A 20,143-nucleotide genomic window follows, 5' to 3' on the forward strand; every position below is an offset into this window, starting at 1 on the left:
CCAAAATTGGAGAAACCTGATAATATTAAACTCTCATACATCTAAACAAGCAAAAGAGAGAGACAGGGAGAGAAGGCACTAATAACTAATGTCAGTAATGAAAACTGAGCATAACTATAGACCATTTCAACTTTATAAAAAACTTTTATGAAAAAAGTTGTGCCACCAACTTTGAAAACTTGGCGATGATGAGTGGGTGAGCTCCAAGAAAAAGAAAACAATATATGGTTTAAGAAAGTGGTCCAGGTTCATTCCTCCGCATGTTGCTGTCCAGTTTTCCCAGCACCACTTGCTGAAGAGACTGTCTTTTTTCCATTGGATATTCTTTCCTGCTTTGTCAAAGATTAGTTGGCCATACATTTGTGGGTCCATTTCTGGGTCTTCTATTCTGTTCCATTGATCTATGTGTCTGATTTTGTGCCAGTACCATACTGTCTTGATGATTATAGCTTTGCAATGCATCCTAAAGTCTGAAATTGAGAGGCCTCCAGCTTTGGTTTTCTTTCTCAACATTACTTTGCTATTTGAGATATTTTCTGGTTTCATACAAATTTTAGGATTATTTGTTCTAGCTCTGTGAAGAATGCTGGTGTTATTTAGATAGGGATTGCATTGAATGTGTAGATTATTTTGGGTAGTAGTATCAACATCTTAACAATATTTGTTCCTCCTATCCATGAGCGTGGAATGTCTTTCCATTTCTTTGTGTCTTCTTCAATTTCTTTGATAAACTTTCTAGAGTTTTCAGGGTACAGATATTCTACCTATTTGGTTAGGTTTATTCCTAGGTATCTTATGGGCACCTGTCGGGATGAGCACTGGGTGTTATATATAAGTGATGAATCACTACATTCTTCTCCTGAAGTCAATTCTACACTGTATGTTAACCAGCTTGAATTTAAATTAAAAACTTAGAAAAAGGAAAAAGAAAACAATGAAACTGACTCAAGAAGCAATTGAGATTATAATTTTCTTATTTTAAAAAGTGCATTAGTAATTAAAACTTTACTATGCAGTTAAAAATTCTCTTATTTTTCAGTGAATTCTATTAAGGAACATTTTTCACTGAATTGAATAAGGAGAAATTCCTACCATTTCATCTAGAGAGGCCAATACAACTTTGATGTACAAAACTGACAAGGACAATGCAATAAAAGAAAATTGCAGAGCAATTATGAACACAGAATTTTAAATTACAGATAAACTATTGACACAAACTGATCCGCTAATAGAAAAAAAATATTCTATTCTATAACTTTTAAATTCATGTTCTCGGGAAAAGATCACTTGAGTTGATATTAGAAAATTCAAAAAATGTAAGTTACCATATGAAAATATTAAAGAAACTCAGATGAAGAAAAAATAGCTTAATGAAATTCCACATCCACTCACAAAAACCCAAAATACACACAAAAACACAGACAAATGAAGCAGATAACTTTGTTAATCTGGAAGCAGGAGGAATATACAAAAAACCTATAGAAAGCGAGATTTTAGGGAAGCCTGGGTGTCTCAGTTGCTTGAGTGTTTGCCTCTTGATTTCAGCTCAGGTCATGATCCCAGGATCTAGGCCTCCATTGGGCTCTGTGGTGAGTGTAAAGCCTGCTTAAGATTCTCTCCTTCTTTCCCTCTCCCTCTCTCCCCTGAGACTCTCTCTTAAATAAATAAATAAATAAATAAATAATAAATAAATAAATAAATCTCATTTAACCTGTAAGAAAAAAACCTAAATTTTCAGGAATGGCTTTACTGGATACCATATCTTATTAGTTATGGATGGTTGTAACTATAAAGCAGAGAAGCATGTAGAAAATTTATATACTGTACATATAGGGACATTTACTTTATGAAAAACCTGGCACTATCAATCAGTGCTAATGGAGTGGTTTTCAATAAATATTGCTGGGAAAATATGCATCCACAAGTTAAAATACAAAATCAGCTGATTCTCATATCACACCAAAATTTAATTCCAGTTTTATCTTAGAAATACATTGAAAAGTCAGTGTAAAAGGAAAATTAAAGTCTACAATCCAAGAGTAAATAGAATATAATATAAAAGACATAATAATGTACTAAATTTAGGACAACTTAACCCATAAAATACGGGAATATCTTCATTATTTTAGAGGAAATAAATATATCTTGAATAGGACCTTGGAAGCACAGTTTGATAAACCCTGTTTGATTAAACATAAGGAAATCTGTGTCCCTCAATACATCGTCGAGAGAGTGGATAGAGAGTGCAGTTTAGGAGAAAATAGTCATGGCAATTTTACCAAAAAAAAGGACTTTTATTTAAAATGCATAATGAACTACATATTTATAATAAAATACAACCCAATAGGAAAATGGACAAAAAAACGAAATAGGCATCTCACAAAGAAAAAAGAACCAAAGGGCTACTAATAACCCTATTAAAAGAAATTCAACCACATTGAAACTATGAGGAACTTAAATTATAACCAAAATGACATACCAATACTCACCTATGAACTTTGAAGACATTAACATGTCTAGTGTGACCATATTAAATGTTGGCAAGAATGGGCAATAATTAGAATCACACGCGATATAGGAGGAATGTAAATTAGTACACTGACTTTGGAAAATTGATTGGATCTAGTAAAAGAGAAGAAACCAGCTCTCTGTGATCCAGAACTTTCACACATAGGCACATCCCACAGAGTAAGTGTTTGCTTATGTGCAAATGCCTGTGCAAGAACATTCATGGCAGTGTTTCCATAAAAGCCAAGAAGAGGAAATAACTAAAGGCCATTAATAGTATAGATACACCAATGATGGCATATTTATTTTATGGGACATTCTTCAACAAGAAAAAATGAACTACGGTTACAGCTAATAAATTGAAACATTCACTTAAAACAAATGTTGAGCCAAAGCAGCCAGACATAATGGAATATATACTCTAAGATTTCATTTATGTGAATTTCAAAAGGAGGGAAAGCTAGCACTTATACTCTCAGACTTATTCTTAGGAGTTGTAGCTAAACTAAAAAGAAGAAGCTTTGAAGACCACAAATTCCACAAAGGAGTTTCCTCCTAGAGGTGTTGGAGAGGCAGTGATGAGAAAGTGCTTATGGAAATTTTGAAAAATGCTGATAATGCTCTGCCTTTACTTTCTTACAGAAAGTAACACATGGGATAATTATTCAGAATTACTTCTCTATGTGTTTGTCATATTTCATGATTCAAGAGGAAGGATGAGAAGGGAAGAATAAGGTGAGAAGGAACAAAGGGAGCAGGGAAGGGCAACATCTTTGCAGGTTCTGAGAGTTAGGATGAAAACCTCTTTGGAGGACCATTATTTGGCACACTACCCTCTGGGGTTGGAACTTGAGAAGAATTTTCATTCTTTCTTTTTTTTTAACCTGTAAACAATTTTTTAAAGCACAGTGAGATTTAATGTCACAGATGTATATGAATGAACTAATTATCTGAATACATTTTCTCCAGTTATTTGAAGAAAAATTAGTAACCCTTAGTGCAACATATAAAAAGTATTTAAAAGTAATTGTGTATGTGTATGTGTATAAAAATCAAAATTAAGGGCGCTTGGGTGGCTCACTCGGTTGAGTGTCCAACTCTTGGTTTTGGCTTAGGTCATGATCCCAGGGTTGTGGGATCGAGTCCCACTTCAGACTCCATGCTAAGCATGGAACTTGCTTAAGATTCTCTCTTTGTCTCCCTCTGCCCCTTTCCACAACTCTCTTTGTCTCTAAAATAAAAAAAAAAAGAAAAGAAAAGAATCCAAATTACATTGAGTGAGAAAGCAGTTTGGTATGAATTAACTTTCTGGCTGTGTCTTTCACATCTTTGTTCCTAAGACTGTAAATAAGAGGGTTCAACATGGGGATCATGACAGTAAAAAACACAGTGGCCACTTTGACCAGGAGCCACGAGCTTTTGGAGTTGGGCACACAGTAGAGAAGAAGGATGATCCCATGGAAGATGGTGATGGTGGTCAGGTGGGAGGCACAGGTGGAGAAGGCTTTCTGGAGTCCTCCAGTAGATGGCATCTTGACTATGGTGACAACTATAAAAATATAGGAGGCGAGGATAATCAGGAGGCTACACACCTCATTGAATGTGGAAATGACTAAACACATCCTCTGACTAAAGGAGGGGTCAGAGCAGGATAAAGAAAGGATGGCAGAATACTCACAGCCAAAGTGATGTATAATGTTGGGACCACAGAAGGACAGTTCCAAAAGAGAGTATGTGAGTGTCAGGGAACATATTCCACCCCATGCATAGGTTCCAGCCACCAAGAGGGCACAGAGTTTCCGAGACATAGCCACTGTGTAGAGCAGGGGGTTGCAAACAGCCACAAACCGGTCATAGGCCATAACCGCTAACATGAACATTTCTGTAATCACAAACGCACAAACAAAAAAAAATTGCATCATGCATGCTTTGAAGGAGATACTTCTGTCTTCCATGACCAAGATCTCTAGCAGTTTGGGTGTAAATACACTGGAATAACAAATATCCAAAAAGGATAGATGACTGAGGAAAAAGTACATGGGTGTGTGGAGTTTGGGGTTGATCCTTACAACCGCAATGATGCCCAGGTTTCCCACCAGAGTGACTGTGTAGATGGTCAAGAACATGAGGAAGAGGGGTGCCTGGAGGTGTGGGTACTCCGAGAAACCCAGGAGGATAAATATAGTCACAGAGCTCTGATTTCCCTCATCCAGTGCCATGGTTCTTGATTTTAAAAAATAAAGGAGAAGAAAAGAGAATTGAGCAGCAGAACTTGAGAAGGAAGAGTAAAAGGAAGTCAGGACAGGTCAATGCGAGCCAGTGAAGGCAATGGGGTCAGTGCGTACACGAGTGCTCTGTTTCACTTTGGAGTCTTACTTGACTTTTTAATTATGTGCAATTAGCTGTATCCTTCAGTACTTTAGTTTCCTCATCTGGAAAATAAGAAAAAAAAATGGGACTAATCAGTAGTACTAAGTTATATAAATAACCTGTAGATGTATATGATCCTTACAACGTTGAATATCCCAGGATAAAATATAATTATATGAGCACAAAGGAGACATATAACAAAATTAAAAAAAACAAACAAAAAAACCTCTGAGCACATCATAGTACTCATATGATCATGTCAGAAGCCACGTTGGGAAAATTAAACACTTTTAATACATAAAGAAAAACATAACTGTAAATATCTTTGGGGGAAAATGTATCATCAGACCTTCACAATTTTTGTATTGCTATATTGAGTATTTCCCTATTCTAGATATAGCCCATTATCAAGGACTTAAGAGTTTCTTTAAGTGGTCTGGTCAAAAATTCCATGGATGACTATATTCTGTCAATTACATACCCACCATGTGGTCATTTTGAAGGCCCAAACTACTCAATGATTTATAACTGTTTTCTAAGGGAGTATTTTGCATATAGTCTTGAAAATTTCACATCAACCCTCTTCTGTTGGCTATACAGTTTGTAGTGCTTATTGTATTAAAATGAAAAAAATATGCTTATTTATTAGTGATTATAACACACACACACACACACACACACACACAAAATACGGTACTGAGAAAGAAGTATCACTTACAACAACAACCAAAAACTTTGTTCTAATGTGGCAAGTCTATCTGTAGTGGTCAATGAAGAATAAAAAAAAATGTGTTAGATTAAGAAATATAAACATTTGGTTTCTGTAAAACAGCAGGAGTTTAAATATTACCAATTCCACAAGGTCAAATCCTAAAGAATGAATTCTAGAAGTGGATGTGGAGAGATAATGAACATGATCCTGCCATCTTGGACACATCTGTGAACCTGCACAACTTTAGCTTTGTCTATAACACACAACAGCATATCATTAAATCTACCACAAATCCAGGAACAGAGCATTAGCTATGCAGTCACATTCTCCATCACATAGAAGATTGGGTCTACCTGTTGTGAACTTCATATATGTAGTTATGTGTATTGATTTAAACAAAAATCCTCTCTAAATTCAGGAACTTAGATTGCTTTTATTGGGTCACATTCATGCAAGTGAAGAATTCTGAGATACAATCTGCTATTATTGCCAGAAGGCTAGATAAACCCAATACATCATGGTTTAGTTGTAGAGCTTGGTCTAGTTCAAGTGAAAGACTCCCTAAATTGTTAGTCATATTCTACCTACTAAAGAATAAGGATCTTTGTGAGGACTCTAAACCAAGATAAGACAAGACTTAGTACAGTTGAAAGGCAAAGAATTTCTGAGTATTTTCATATGTCTTGTGTTCAGACTTCTTTAGTAACACTTCCACTGCCCTTTCCTTACATTAAAGCTCCTGTCCTCACACCTAATGATCTCTCTTCAAACTCGTCAGCGAAACTATCAAAGCAGTAACCATCATACTCAATTCTATGTTTATCCTAAGTAGTATTCTCCTATCGTATTTTCTAGTGCTTTCAGAGTCCAAATGGATCTTTCTCTCTCTCTGGAGTTCACAGGATTTGAAGCTAATCCTCTCTATAAAGAGACTTTCAAATGTTTGAAGACATTAAGGTAGATCTCTTGCTCTTTTCTTCTCTAGGTAAACAATGTTAGTGTTGGTTTATTGTTTGTGCTTTGTTTTTCCATTTTCTTCCTCACATGGGTTTCTAAATATTTCAGACAACCTAGTCAATATTCTAGGTATAGCATGGACCCCTTTGAGCTGATATTGACACTAAGAACTAAACTAATCTTTTCAGAGATATCATGGAGTGCCAAAAGGCAATGGACTCTGCAATCTGCACTTGCTATATATGTATACATATGTGTATGTGTATATATATGTATGTATATGTATGAGTTCCAAGTTTTTAAATATATAGATATAGATATAGATAGATATAGATATAGATATAGATAGATATAGATATAGATATATAGATAGGTATAGATATAGATAGATATAGATATAGATAGATAGATGATAGATAGATAGATAGATAGAGCCTGGGTATTTGTACTCAAATATTTGAACTGTGTTAGGTCAATTTACTGCCCTGCCAAGCTTTGTCCAGGATTTACCAGTAAGCAACAAATCTCAGACGTGTACTTGAAACATTTGTACAAATTTGAGGATTGTGCATTTATTACTAAATTTCATGCACTGTTGACTCCTTACTTCTCTCTTCACCCCTGGCGTGGCCTTTTAGTCTAACTGAATTGCTGCTAATCTCACTACTTCTTGCCTTTACTCGAGCCACTCTGTCCACCCAGAAGGTCTTCAGGTTCCATTCATATCACCAATCACCAGTGCCCACTCCATTCTCATTACTACTTGGGCTATTTGTTAAATTGTTAGTAAATATGCTTTCTCCGCCACTTCTCAAGAGTGCACATGTTGTGTTCAATACGTGTCCCACATAAACTTTAAGTGAGAGAATTCCAGGATGCCTTAACGACCTAGAGGAGTTCAAGGTCAGGAAAGAATGCCAGGAAGTCTTAAGGAGTTCAAGAGTTAAGAGTTCCAGGTTACTCATAATGAATGTGAGACTTCCTCGCCCATTCCACACCCCTTGTGAGGAACATGCTCCCATTGTAGATTTATTAGTTCACCAATTCTACAGGTACAAAACAAATGCATAAAGGCAATAATTGTTAAGGTAATGTTGTGGTGATAAGCTTGTCAAACTAAGTAGGGTATTGTTTTTAACTAACTTAGCTTGGTACTGGGAGTATGATTGGGATTGAATAAAGAAGCTATATCTTTGTTCAGAGTGCAGAAAAAGGAAAATAAAATATCTCACTTACCTTTTCATATCAGAAACTTTTCTTATAAAATTCTACTATCAACTTTTTTGAAAATTAACCCCATTCAGAGAAGGGGCTAATTTGAGTGGGTGGAGAAAAGACAGCCTTACATCATGTTATTTTATAGAGAACGTGAATTTAGGAAACAGATGTTAGTTCAGTTTCAGCCTATGTTGTATATTACATAAGCAACTTTAACAAATTCTTTAATCATATGAGCCTCAATACTCTCATCTACAAAATGTGGATGGTAACACCACGCTAGCTCATTTAATGTTGAGCGCAAACATATTAAATGACGTATGACCTTAAAATATCCAACAAATCCTACACTTGGTTAAGATCTCCACAGATATCGGCTTCCTTCCATGTTAATTTTCTACTGCCATTAATCTCTATGAAAATAGTACGAGTTCCAAGTTTTTAAACGTTCTTGTGGTGCATATTCGGAAAGCTATTTTAAAAAGAATTGTATCTCCTGGACTCTTTTTAATTTGAGATGTTTCACTGAGTCTTGGATTCACAGTCGTATCCATTTCTAATCCAGCAACGCAGAATCTTCATTTTCCTTTGCTTTCCTAACCCTGCCTGGTTCTTTCTGTCTCTTCTGCCGTGTCGTATGTGTGACTGTGGGAAAGGCAATCAGGGAAAGGTGAAAAGAGAGAAATAGTCTAAGTGCACCCTCCCTCTTCATTTTTCCTATCACCAACTATCCTCTCACCTGTATATAAGATTTCCAACTGGAGTCCAGTCTGTGAGATTAACTTTTGTTCACTCACACTTAGCCTGGAATGCAATGGTGTAAGCATTTTTGAGAGCATTTTATACTAAGTGAATCAAATCGAAACTTCTGCCCAGATGTCTTTAATATCTCCAGGCACTATATGACCACATCGTCTGCCATGACCATAGTGCTTCATTCACAGTGGGGCCTTAAATCCTTATTGTACAAAAACAAGCATTTGTAACTCTTAATCTTCCACCATTCATCCCTCTGAAATGGCACCTCTACCCTTGTTGTTGTACGTTGTGCCACCATTTCCTGAAGTACCACATAGCCCCTCCAAAAAAACTGCTGGTTAATAGAAATGCCTTTTCTCTTCTTCTATGTTCTTTCCACGTCTATTACCACAATGTATGTGTAGTGCCTGGCACGTTTGCTACATTTATGGGCATGTGTGTGTATGTGCATGTTTGCATGTGCGCCTTAGCTTTTTCCGTGAAGAGTATCACTTCTTTAGGAGAAGACTTGCATTTAACATTTCTTGTCAAACCACACAATGTGTTTAGCTTAGCAATTGGAGACGAACTTTCCAGCTCAGAACAACGGTTCTGGGAATAACGCAAGTAGAATGCAGCCAGTTGAATATACACATAAACCAAGTCGAAATTGCTGTTACTCAGCTCACGTAGGTGGCTCCAGCCAACAACATGCTGGGTTCCAATGTCCCTCACATCAGAATGAAAAGATAATCTTAGGTTGAATCAACTCACCAAAAGCCAGATTTTCCCGATGCATTTTTATTGACTTCCTTGCTACTATTAATAAGCTGCCTGTACTTTCTGTCTCAAAACTGAAAGTTTTGTTTAAATGTTTCAGTTCTTTGATCAGAGTTGATGTTTCTTGCAAAATTTTATTCAATAAAGATCCCAAGAAATGCCACTTTTGCAATTGTTAAGAAATTTTGGAGGGAACATAGAGATGTCCTTCAGGAGTAGATAGACCTGGAAACTATACTCCATGATGGTGTTTGTTTTATTCTAAGTGCCTAACCTTGGGGGCACAGACCTCAGGGAATCCTGACAGTGTGTGCTATAATGAGCTACAAACAAAATAATTAGAGGGAACTTCCTCTTCCTCAGCTTAGACTATAATTTCTTTTAAATCATTGACATGCTGATCTTTACATCTTAAAAAATAATGTGCCTCTGTATAGAGGTTATACTTATTAAAATCATGAAAAATTATAGTCCTATCTATCCCATTGACTCCAGCATACTTATAGCTGCTATGATATGCTTTTTTAGTTTCTTAATTTTGCTTATCTGTTCCTACATGAATTTATATAGAAACACACTTAATATTATACTATGTATATATGTATATACATATACATATATATAATATATATAACACTTAATATTATACTATATATGTATATATACTATGTATATATATACATATGTATATGCATGTATATATATATACATATATATATGTATATGTGTGTGTATATATATATATATATATATACACACACACACACACACGTATATATATTTTACATTCAACTATTAAGGCTTATTGTTTCTTATATGCTGAACATGCTTGCCTTCAGCTGGGGGCTAGGATATGTTAGTTAATCATCATCTTGGCTATAAAGCCAGCTGTATTCTTTAGTTCAGCCAGAAAGGTCATAGTGCTAATATTTTAAGTCCACCTATGTTATTCCTGTACCTCTAGGAATATTTTCTAGGCCACATATTAGGAAAGAAAGAAAATTGTGTTCAATATGGACCTGTTACGTCACAGGCCTTGGACAGAAAGAAAGTCACATTTATGCCTACTACATCTAAAATTTTAAAGGAAGAGTAGCATATAAATCCATGGGTAGAAAAAAAAAATAGCCCATAGCCATCACGTAACACAACCACTAGTGAATTAATATATTATCTAACGTGTTTAGCTTCACTGTTAGAACGTCTACTTTCAGGTTGAACGTACAACGTGAGGCTTTTTGAAAATCATTTTACATTACATTTGTGTAAATAAGCTGCATATGTAAGAGCATTTACCAACATAAAAGAATATCATGTTCTAAAAGGATTTTTCAGCTCTTCACTTTTTCTTGTTTTTATTTTGTTTTCCACTGAGAAACACAAAACTAATTAAATTACCAAACCCCAAGTTACATAACTTCAAAATCAATATTTAAAAATTATATATTCTAGTTTTTAACCTTAGAACCTTACTGAATATACCATATATTCCATGATAACACGCTCAAGCTTCCTAACTTATTTTTGTGTTCCTAAAAGATCACACACACGCAGAGGCATGCACATAGTGAAAGAACCTGATGGAACATTTACTTAGGGCCCTTGGTTGACAAACAATTAAAAATTAAAGTAAATCCTTTGTTATTGCTATGATAAACAATGAGTGATTATAATTTTGTTATATATCCCTAATTGACACAAGATACCTGATTCCACGAAAAGCATTATGGTAAAGAGCATTTAATTTCCATATGAAAATAAGACTCTAAATAGTGGAGAGAAACAAGTAATGTTTAAGTGGTTGAATTAGAGCAACCACACGTGAATGTCTCTCTAGTCTTTGCTTATAAACTTTAGTCATGATTAAGACAACAAAGAAAACGTGAGTTATTATATTTAATCCCAGGCATTTGCTTAAAGCAATACAATAACCAGTTGATTATTAGAAAACTTGGCTGAAACCTACCACAGTCGTGGGTTATCTGTTATCTGCCATAAAGTTATCTGGCATTATCAAAGAATACGTTCAATGAGGCAAATGCTTTGGTCAATCTTCAGTAGATTTTGAGCCAGATTCTTTGCTTCTCCCTATATATACCCTGTTGACTTATAACTTAACAGTTCCACAAGATGTAGATACCTTTCTCACCCCTTGGCCTTGGGCTTAGTCATGTGATTTGCTTTAACTCCTAACATGTTAACAGGTGAGACCCAAACAGGCACTTATAACATACCTTTGCTTTATGCATGCTTTATTGTGACTCAACTTACAACGTAGACCATTAACCGAATAGTCCAATAAAGATGACCTACCTACAGGCCTGTAGATTGAGGTTAGCTGATCTGGTTAGCTCAGTATTGATGCTCAAGTGACCCAGCTGCTATCAGCCGAGGTACCTTCGTCAACTCACTGGTTCTAAAGGATTGCTATTGTTGCATCCTTCTGGAATTTATGATTGTTTTTCATAAATAAATAATTGATGCCTGAGTAAGATCTGTACATTGTGCCATTATTAATATCCTGATTGTTGTATTATATGATCATAGGGGAAAATCGGTAAAAACTACTTGGGATCTCTGTAAATTATTTCTTACAACCTAAAATGTACCTAGTACTATTACAATAAAATTTTGAATAAATGAAAAAAGTACAACTATATTGACACAAAGAGAAAAACTACAGTGATGGGCATGTATCTCCAAAATGTATATTGGTTTCTTGTGCTACAACATACATAGAAAATATTTTATATTTGTTCATACTGCCAGTTATAATTTACATTGTTTTCTGGACCTTTTAAGGGAGATATACTTTTATTTATTTTTATTTTTCAGGGAATCTTCCAGTACCAAGATGATTCTTGTGGAATTAAATATAATTTTTGTTTTTAGAACCTTAGAGTTTTATGTTGAAAAGCTTTTTAAATGTTTATTTAACTTAAGAGAGAGAGAGAGACAGCATGAGCAAGGGAGGGGCAGAGAGAGAGGGAGAGAGAGAGAATCCCAAGCAGGTTCCATGATGTCAGCGTAGAGCCTGACATGGGCCTCCATCCCAGGAACCATGAGAACATGACCTGAACTGAAATCAAGAGTCAGATGCTTCACTGACGGAGCCACCCGGGAGCTCCTATGTTGAAGAGCTTTTAAGGTACTGTTTTTATATTAAGAAGTAAACTACCTTGTAATAAGCCATAACTCTTCAGACCATCTCAAAAATCCCACACTTCCATGACTTAAACTGAACTGAAATTTGTCTGAGCAATTACATGATGATGTATACTGACACAGACACTTTTGTATTTCAATTTATGAATCAAACACTTGGTTTAATCTTTTATCCCTAACATCATATGTAATTTTAAAGTTATTTCACTAAACTTTAGAGTGAACAGATTATGGACTGTCAATTACAAGTGTATCATACCCTTATTGACTAATTTTCTATTGGACAAGTCTTACCAGTACCCTAAAAAAAGGACTAATTCATATTTCTGGCTTTACATTTTATCAAAGAATAATTTAACATTAATTAACGTCTTGACTGCCTCTTTCACATCTTTGTTCCTGAGGCTGTAGATCAGTGGGTTCAGCATGGGAATGACCACAGTGTAAAAGACAGAAGCTACTTTGACCATGAGCCATGAACTTTTGGAGTTGGGAACACAATACAGAAACAGTATGGTCCCATGGAAAATTGTAACAGCGGTCAGGTGAGAAGCACACGTGGAGAAGGCCTTGTGGCGCCCGCCAGTGGAAGGCATCTTCATGACGGTGATAAAAATGGAAACATAAGAGGGAAGAATGATCACCAGGCTGCTTATTTCGTTGAATGTGGCAGAGACTAAAATGACCCTCTGGCTAATGTAAGGATCAGAGCAGGACACAGAGACAATGGCAGCATGCTCACAGACAAAGTTGTTTATGAAGTTAGTTCCACAAAAGGATAAAGTCAACAAAAAGTATGTGTATGTTAAGGAGCAGGCTATACTCCAAGAATATGATGCTCCCACCAACAAGGAACAAAGCTTCTGAGACATGACAACTGTGTACAGAAGAGGGTTACAAACTGCCACAAATCGGTCATATGCCATCACGGCCAACATGAAGGTTTCTGTCACCACGAATATGCACGCAAAGAAAAATTGCATGATGCAGCCTGTGAAGGAGATGGTTCTGTCTTCCACAACCAAGTTTTCTAATAGTTTGGGTGTGACTACTGTAGAGTAACAGAAATCAACCAAAGATAAATGGCTGAGAAAAAAGTACATGGGGGTGTGGAGTTTGGGACTGATCTTGATGATCATGATCATACCCAGATTCCCAAGAACAGTGACTGTGTAGATGGTCAGGAATACCAGGAAAAGTGGCATCTGGAGTTCTGGATATTCTGAGAAGCCCAACAGAATGAAGGTGACTCTACTACTCTGGTTTTCTTGATTCCTGTGGACAAAATATAAAAGTTTATCCAGAAAGTAAGTTCCAGAATCTGAAATACATAAGAGAAGAAAAGACAAGTTTAGAGGCTCAATGGGTCTCTTACGAGTGTTGCTGAAAATAGTAGACTTCCTTCCACTGTTACGTTTAAAAAGTGAGTATTGACTTATGTAACAATTACACAGTGAGTAAAAACTTTGTGTGACTAGAATCATCAAAACCAAGGTTAAAACAGGAACATAAAGCACAGACTAGACTTTGCTCTATTTCAGATAATAAAATCAGTATTATCATAGGCAGCTGACTTCATAAGCCACTCTCTTTGCATGAATTTGAGCTTAGTAAAAATACAGTTGACCTTTGAACAAGGGTTCGAACTGTGCAAGCCCACTTACGTGCTATTTTTTTCCAATAAATATAGTATAGTACTGTAAAAGTACTTTATCTTTCTTACAACTTGTCTTAATAATTCTTTTCTCTAGCTTACCTTATGGAAAGAATACAATATTTAATGCAAAACACACATATATATATACAAGCATAAACCAGGCAACATACAAAATACGTGCTAATCGACTGTGTATATTATCAGGAAGGCTTCCGGTCAACACTAGGCTATTAATAGTTAAATTTTGGGAAGTCAAGAGGTATATGTAGGTTTTTGATTGCATGGAGGTTGGTGCCTCTCACTTCCATCTTGTTCAAGGGTCAACAGTAGAAGCAAAGAATTACATGACATTCTTTACTTTCTTACCTGCCTCTCCCCTTAAACTGTGAGAAAATCAACTTCTAACTGGTTTTAAAAAGTTTAAATGCTAGCATTCATGCAAAATGGTCAATTTAAGATTTTCTTGGTTGCCTCATCTCCCTTTCAACGCCCTTGTTACTCCTGGTAATCCGATATTCTCAACACAGCTACAGCTGTGCTGTAGAAGTATCCTAAACTTACACACTTATGTTGAACTAATCTTGAAATTTTTTTAATATTATCCCTCATGTCATATTATATTATTCATCGGGATAGATTCACAGCAAAATATGTGCTGCATTTCTAGGGAAGACAGTTAAAACGATATTGAACAAAAATCTCTTCTTTCTCCAGTGTGGTCAATTGTGGAAACTAGGTAGGTGGTACACAGTGAAAACTCTCAAAATACTGGACAGTGTGCATAAATCTCATGCTGCAGTGAAAAATGCATTCTGTCGTTTTGAACTAAGTTTAAAGCTCTTCCAAGGACAAGTGTCAGGACAAAGACCCATCTCAAACAACACACTATATTTCTTGAAAATTACTTGCTGCCACGAGGCATTTTCTCAACAGTAAAATGAGAATATTTGTAATATAAAATTTAAATCACTACAATGGATGTAGATACTTTGGTAATGAATTCAAGGCTACAAGGCATGGTGCAATGCATACTTGATATTCAGCTTTCTTATTTAATGAAATTTTGAGTAATGGGTAGGATTCCAAAAACCTTACATTGTTACAAAAATCAGGCCCAAGTATGGACATCTATCAATGGGTGGGCACATACAATATAGAAATTCTTTCCTCCTGAATCCATACAATAGAAACGCTATAGAATTTCATTGGGGCATTTAATCTAAGATGCATAATTATATTTTCCCCATTCTGCTATAGGTTTTCTTAACACACTATTGCTTTCTCTGCTTCCCATGTGTTCGTTCCTATAGGAAAGATATATCTCAAAGACCGATCCCACAGCAAAGCCACTGTGACACTCCCTTAAAAAGTCTTAGCCCTGCAAAGCTAGATTATGGACATATACCCCAGGAGCATTCCTTCACTTTGAAATATTCCGTGCAACACTGTGAGAATAATTTTCCACGATTACTTTAACCTGACAACCAGTGACTTCTAAGACTCCAAATACATTTTAAAAGTGAATGCAGGCAATTTACAATGTTCAGCTGGCTTTTCCAAAACTTCTTGGATCTAGAAATTCAATCTCATTGCCACCTGACACATTTTTCTTCAGTCATGGCGGACTTATGAAGACCTGTTACATGATAGGTGATCATTTGCCCATAGTTTATTTTCCCAATTTATTCCCACTATTGTCATATTTTATTTTACCACCTACTATTAGAGACATTGCTCATTGTTTCTTGCCTTTTTATAAACTCTACTGTTTATAACTGACGAGTGCCATATGCTGTAGCTTATCATTTAAAATAAGGTTGTTATTATTACTTTCTTCTTTGGAGATTGTATTTTTTTTTATTATTGTTATTCTGGATTTGCCAAATGTTTGTTGCCTTGCTGGCTGCAGAGTGACTACAAAATAAGGAAAACAGGATGAATAACATTTGAAAGAAAGAAGGAATTAGAATACAATACCACAAACCCTTTGCGCACAGAACTAAGTGGTCTGTGGGCACTTTGTCCTACACACGTGCTCGTCTCCTGCAAAGATTACTGGAACTCCATATTTTCCTTCTAAAGTAAAACAAAATCAACTCACTTAAATGCAGAAAGGCTTGCGTGAGTCATTTAGGGAAGAATTCTTCACTTGGATGAATGAACTCCAGGAATGTTCCTGCAAAGTATTTAATTAATAGAAACAGAGCTGAAAGCGAGAATAGTCCACAGTATGTTTCATTAAATGTTTCAGATAGTTACTTGTTTTTTTTTCCAATTTATTAAGACAACTCAGAAATAACAGAGATAAGATCACACCTGAAAACTAAATCCGGGCACCAAACTGTGTCACAAATATATGCCAGTAAGACCTTAGGGATGCAGAGACTAGAGAATGTCACTGAGGTACTGCCTTGCAGACTGTAATTCAAGTAATTAGTTGTAACACGTCCCATGTGATATCTTGGTTGTGTATTATTTTCCTGAAGCCCTGAGGTGTTTGCATTATCAACATTAAGCTTAAGGAAAATAAACAAGATTCTATATATCTTTACATTGATGTAAAATACAGAAATGTGTGAGAAAAAGGAGCTCCTGGGTGGCTCACTCGGTTGAGCATCTGATGTCAGCTCAGGTCATGATCTCATGGTTCATGGGTTCGAGCCCTGCATCAGACCCTGTGCTGACAGCTCAGAGCCTGGAGCCTGTTTCAGATTCTGTATCTCCCTCTCTCTGCCCCTCTCCCACTCATGCTCTGTCTCTGTCTCTCTGTCTCAAAAATAAATAAACACTAAACAGATTAAAAAAAAATAAATGCATGAGAAAAAAATAACCTGTAAGACAGTAGTCTAGCAGGACACCTGGGTGGCTCGGTCAGTTGAGCACCGACTCTTGATTTCCACCCTGGTCGTCATCCCAAGGTCTTGGGATCAAGCCCCATATTGGTGTCCATGCTGAGCATGGAGCCTGCTTAAGATTCTCTCTCTCCCTCTAGCCTTCTCCCCCACTTGCATTCTCTCTCTCTCTCTCTCTCTCTGTCTCTTAAATTAAAAAAAAAATAGGTAATAGTCTAGAGATAGTCATTGTAATTCATGTTGAATTTATATTTTCTATTTTCCTATGAAAGTATACTTATGTCCCTGTGTATGGTAATATAGAGCTTTCTAAATAATAAATTACATTGTCTATTTTTAATTAGTTAGCAATACACTGAAAACTTCCTTTTCTAGTCACACTATGGGTTTTATTAATAGAAGACAATCTGCTTTGGCCTGTCAAATACAGGTAAGGTGTCCTCGGATATTTATATTTACTGTTGACTCTGAAATAATTTTGGATTGTAGGTTTCCTAAAATACCAATTTATGGAAAGGATGATATATTCATTAATTTGGTAATTCTATCCAACATGCATGAAAGACACAAATCAAAAATACCAGTAGCCAGATGCAGTAAGAGCATATTTCTTTCTCACTAATGGAAGATTCAAATTGCATTCCTGAATATTAGGCAGTTATGCTCCATATAGTAATTTCGGGGCTCAGGTTTCTTATAACCCCTGGCTCACCTTCAACACGGTGCTTCTGAGGTTATGATTCTCTTTTCTAAGTATAGAAGAGGCAGTTAAAAACTCTGTAAATACATCCTTCAGAAGCTCAATTTTTATCGAGTCCAATTTATATAATGCATAAGAAAATCAAGGATAAAATATAGTCAGCAGTCTCTGAAACAATACATCTGAGGATCCACACATAAAAAACGATATAGATCTATGTTCATCAGGGATCTTGATCTGTAATTTTCTTGCAGTATCTTTATCTAGCCTCAGTATTGGGGTAATAGTGCTGGACTAAATTACTTTGGAAGATTTTCTTCTACCTTTTGGAAGAGTTTTAAAAGGATTGGTGTTAATGCTTTTTAAAATGTTTGGTAGACTCCTCAACAAAAGGGTAGCAAATTGAATCCAACAGCATCCTAAAGGCGTCATATCACATGACTTAGTGACATTTTTCCAGAAATACAAGTGTAGTTCCACGTAGGAAAACCAACTAACGTATGTACCACATTAAGAACAAAGCAGTAAAACCACATGATCATCTCAGTCGACACAATTTCAGCAAAGTTTCACAGCACACAGTAAACATCCAAAAATCAGCGGTGTTTCTAGATAGCAGAAATGAGCAATCCTCAATGGAAGTTAAGAAAAACATTTCACTTAAATGACACTCAAAAGAATCAAATACCTAGACATAAATTTAAAAGGAGGTGAAAGACGTGTATACTGTAACTACAAAACATTGCTGAAACAAATTAAAGAATATCTAAATAAATGAAAAGCTACGGTGCATTCATAGGGAAGGAATCCAGAATATGCCCTGCTAAAATATGCATTTTGATATTAAAAAAATTTTTTTTGAGCTGAAGGCAAGCAGAGCAACAAATGCAGGGAAAGCTCTTTGTACCGTCCCCTTTTCTGCCAAAAAGCAGAATATAAATTTTCTTTTTACTAGAGACAGACACTTATCAGCCCAAAGAAATCTGCAATCTTACTCCATTACTTTCCTTTTTTTTTTTGTTTCAAGTTTTTATTTAAATTCTAGTTAGTTAGCATATAGGGTAATATTGGTTTCCAGAGTAGAATTTAGTGATTCATCACTTGTGATACAACACCCAGTGCCCATCACAAGTGCCCTCCTTAATGCCCATTACCCATTTAACCCAACCTCCTGCCCACTTCTCCTCTATCAGCTGTCAATTTATTCTCTATTTTTAAGAGTCTCTTCTGGATTGCCTCCCTCTCTCTTTTCTCCCCTTCTCTTGTTCATCTGTTTTGTTTCTTAAGTTCCATATTTGAGTGAAATCATATGGTATTTGTCTTTCTCTGACTGACTTATTTTGCTGAGCATAATACTCTCCATCTCTATCCACATCTTTGCAAATGGCAAGATTTCATTATTTTTTATGGCTGAGTAATATTCCATTGTATGTATATATACCACTTCTTCTTTATCCATTCATCAGTCAATGGGCATTTGGGCTGTTTCCATGATTTGGCTATTGGTGATAATGTTGCAATAAACATCGGGGTGCATGTGCCCCTTCAAATCAGTATTTTTGTATCCTTTGGGTAAAAAGCTTGTAGTGCAATTGCTGAGCCACAGGGTAGTTCTATTTTTAACTTTTTGAGAAGTTTCCCTACTGTTTTCTAGAGTGACTACACCAGTTTGTATTCCCACCAACAGTGGAAGAGGCTTCCCTTTCCTGCACATATTCTCCATGACCTTCCCACAGTTTGCTACCCTTGGAAGCCTACAACTGTTTTCCTTTGTCCTGTCGACTCTCTACACATTCATTGTTCTTTGTTGAAGATGTTATCAAAGCTGCAGTTCTAAGCTGTCTCTGCATTATTTTATGTTTAAACTTCTCTCATGTGATGTGCACTGCATGCATTAATAAACTTTGTTTCCCTCTTGTTAACCTTTTTTGTTAAAAAAGCCTAGCTGAAAATTTAAGATGAGCAGAGAAGTTTTGTCCCTCCTGCAATAGCGTGGAACACTTAATGTTGTTAAGTTGGCCATAGCATCACAGGTTATATACAGTTTCAGGGCACTCAATCTCTATCAAAATTCCAAAGGTAATTTTGTGGAAATGGAAACTGATTTTTAAATCCATATGGAATTAAAAGGAGTCCAAAAGCTAAGACAATCTTGGAAAAGAACATATGGGGGGGATTCATGATTCCTGATTTCACAACTTACTCCACAGATACAAGGAATAGAATTAAGAATCCGGAAATAAACCCATATATCCATGAACCATTGATTTTCAACAGTATCCCAAGAACATTCAATGGAGAAAGGCATTTTTTCCATAAATGATGGCAAGGAGAACTGGATATTCACGTGTAAAATAACGAGGTTGGACATCGACTTTGTTTTATTTTATATTTTTAATGTTTTATTTTATATTTGAGAGACAGAGACAGACAGGCAGAGCACGAGCAGAGAGACAGAGACAGAATCTGAAGCAGGCTCCAGGCTC

The 20,143-nt window shown here is 35.9% G+C and overlaps 2 protein-coding genes across 2 annotated transcripts; both read right to left on the reverse strand.

Annotated features, from left to right (window-relative positions):
• Positions 1-3,776: 3,776 nt before the first annotated feature.
• Positions 3,777-4,727, reverse strand: LOC125916143 (olfactory receptor 5D18-like). The gene has a single exon (XM_049622311.1). It carries the CDS (start codon positions 4,725-4,727, stop codon positions 3,777-3,779), a length of 951 nt encoding a protein of 316 aa, XP_049478268.1.
• Positions 4,728-12,780: 8,053 nt separating this feature from the next.
• On the reverse strand, positions 12,781-18,783 carry LOC125916154 (olfactory receptor 5D13-like). The gene is made up of 2 exons (XM_049622318.1): positions 18,759-18,783; positions 12,781-13,697 (listed from the first exon to the last, which is right to left on the reverse strand). The coding sequence occupies exons 1-2, from the start codon at positions 18,781-18,783 to the stop codon at positions 12,781-12,783; spliced, it is 942 nt and encodes a 313-aa protein (XP_049478275.1).
• Positions 18,784-20,143: the final 1,360 nt, after the last annotated feature.

Source organism: Panthera uncia, chromosome D1, assembly GCF_023721935.1.
Source record: "Panthera uncia isolate 11264 chromosome D1, Puncia_PCG_1.0, whole genome shotgun sequence".
Classification (NCBI taxonomy): Eukaryota; Metazoa; Chordata; class Mammalia; order Carnivora; family Felidae; genus Panthera; species Panthera uncia.

Coding starts and splice junctions, on each gene's coding strand:
- LOC125916143 (XM_049622311.1), bottom strand. CDS start 4,727: ATGGCACTGGATGAGGGAAATCAGAGCTCTGTGACTATATTTATCCTC.
- LOC125916154 (XM_049622318.1), bottom strand. CDS start 18,783: ATGGGCACTGGGTGTTGTATCACAA. Junction 13,698..18,758: donor CACTGGGTGTTGTATCACAA/GTGATGAATCAC, acceptor AGAGTAGTAGAG/TCACCTTCATTCTGTTGGGC.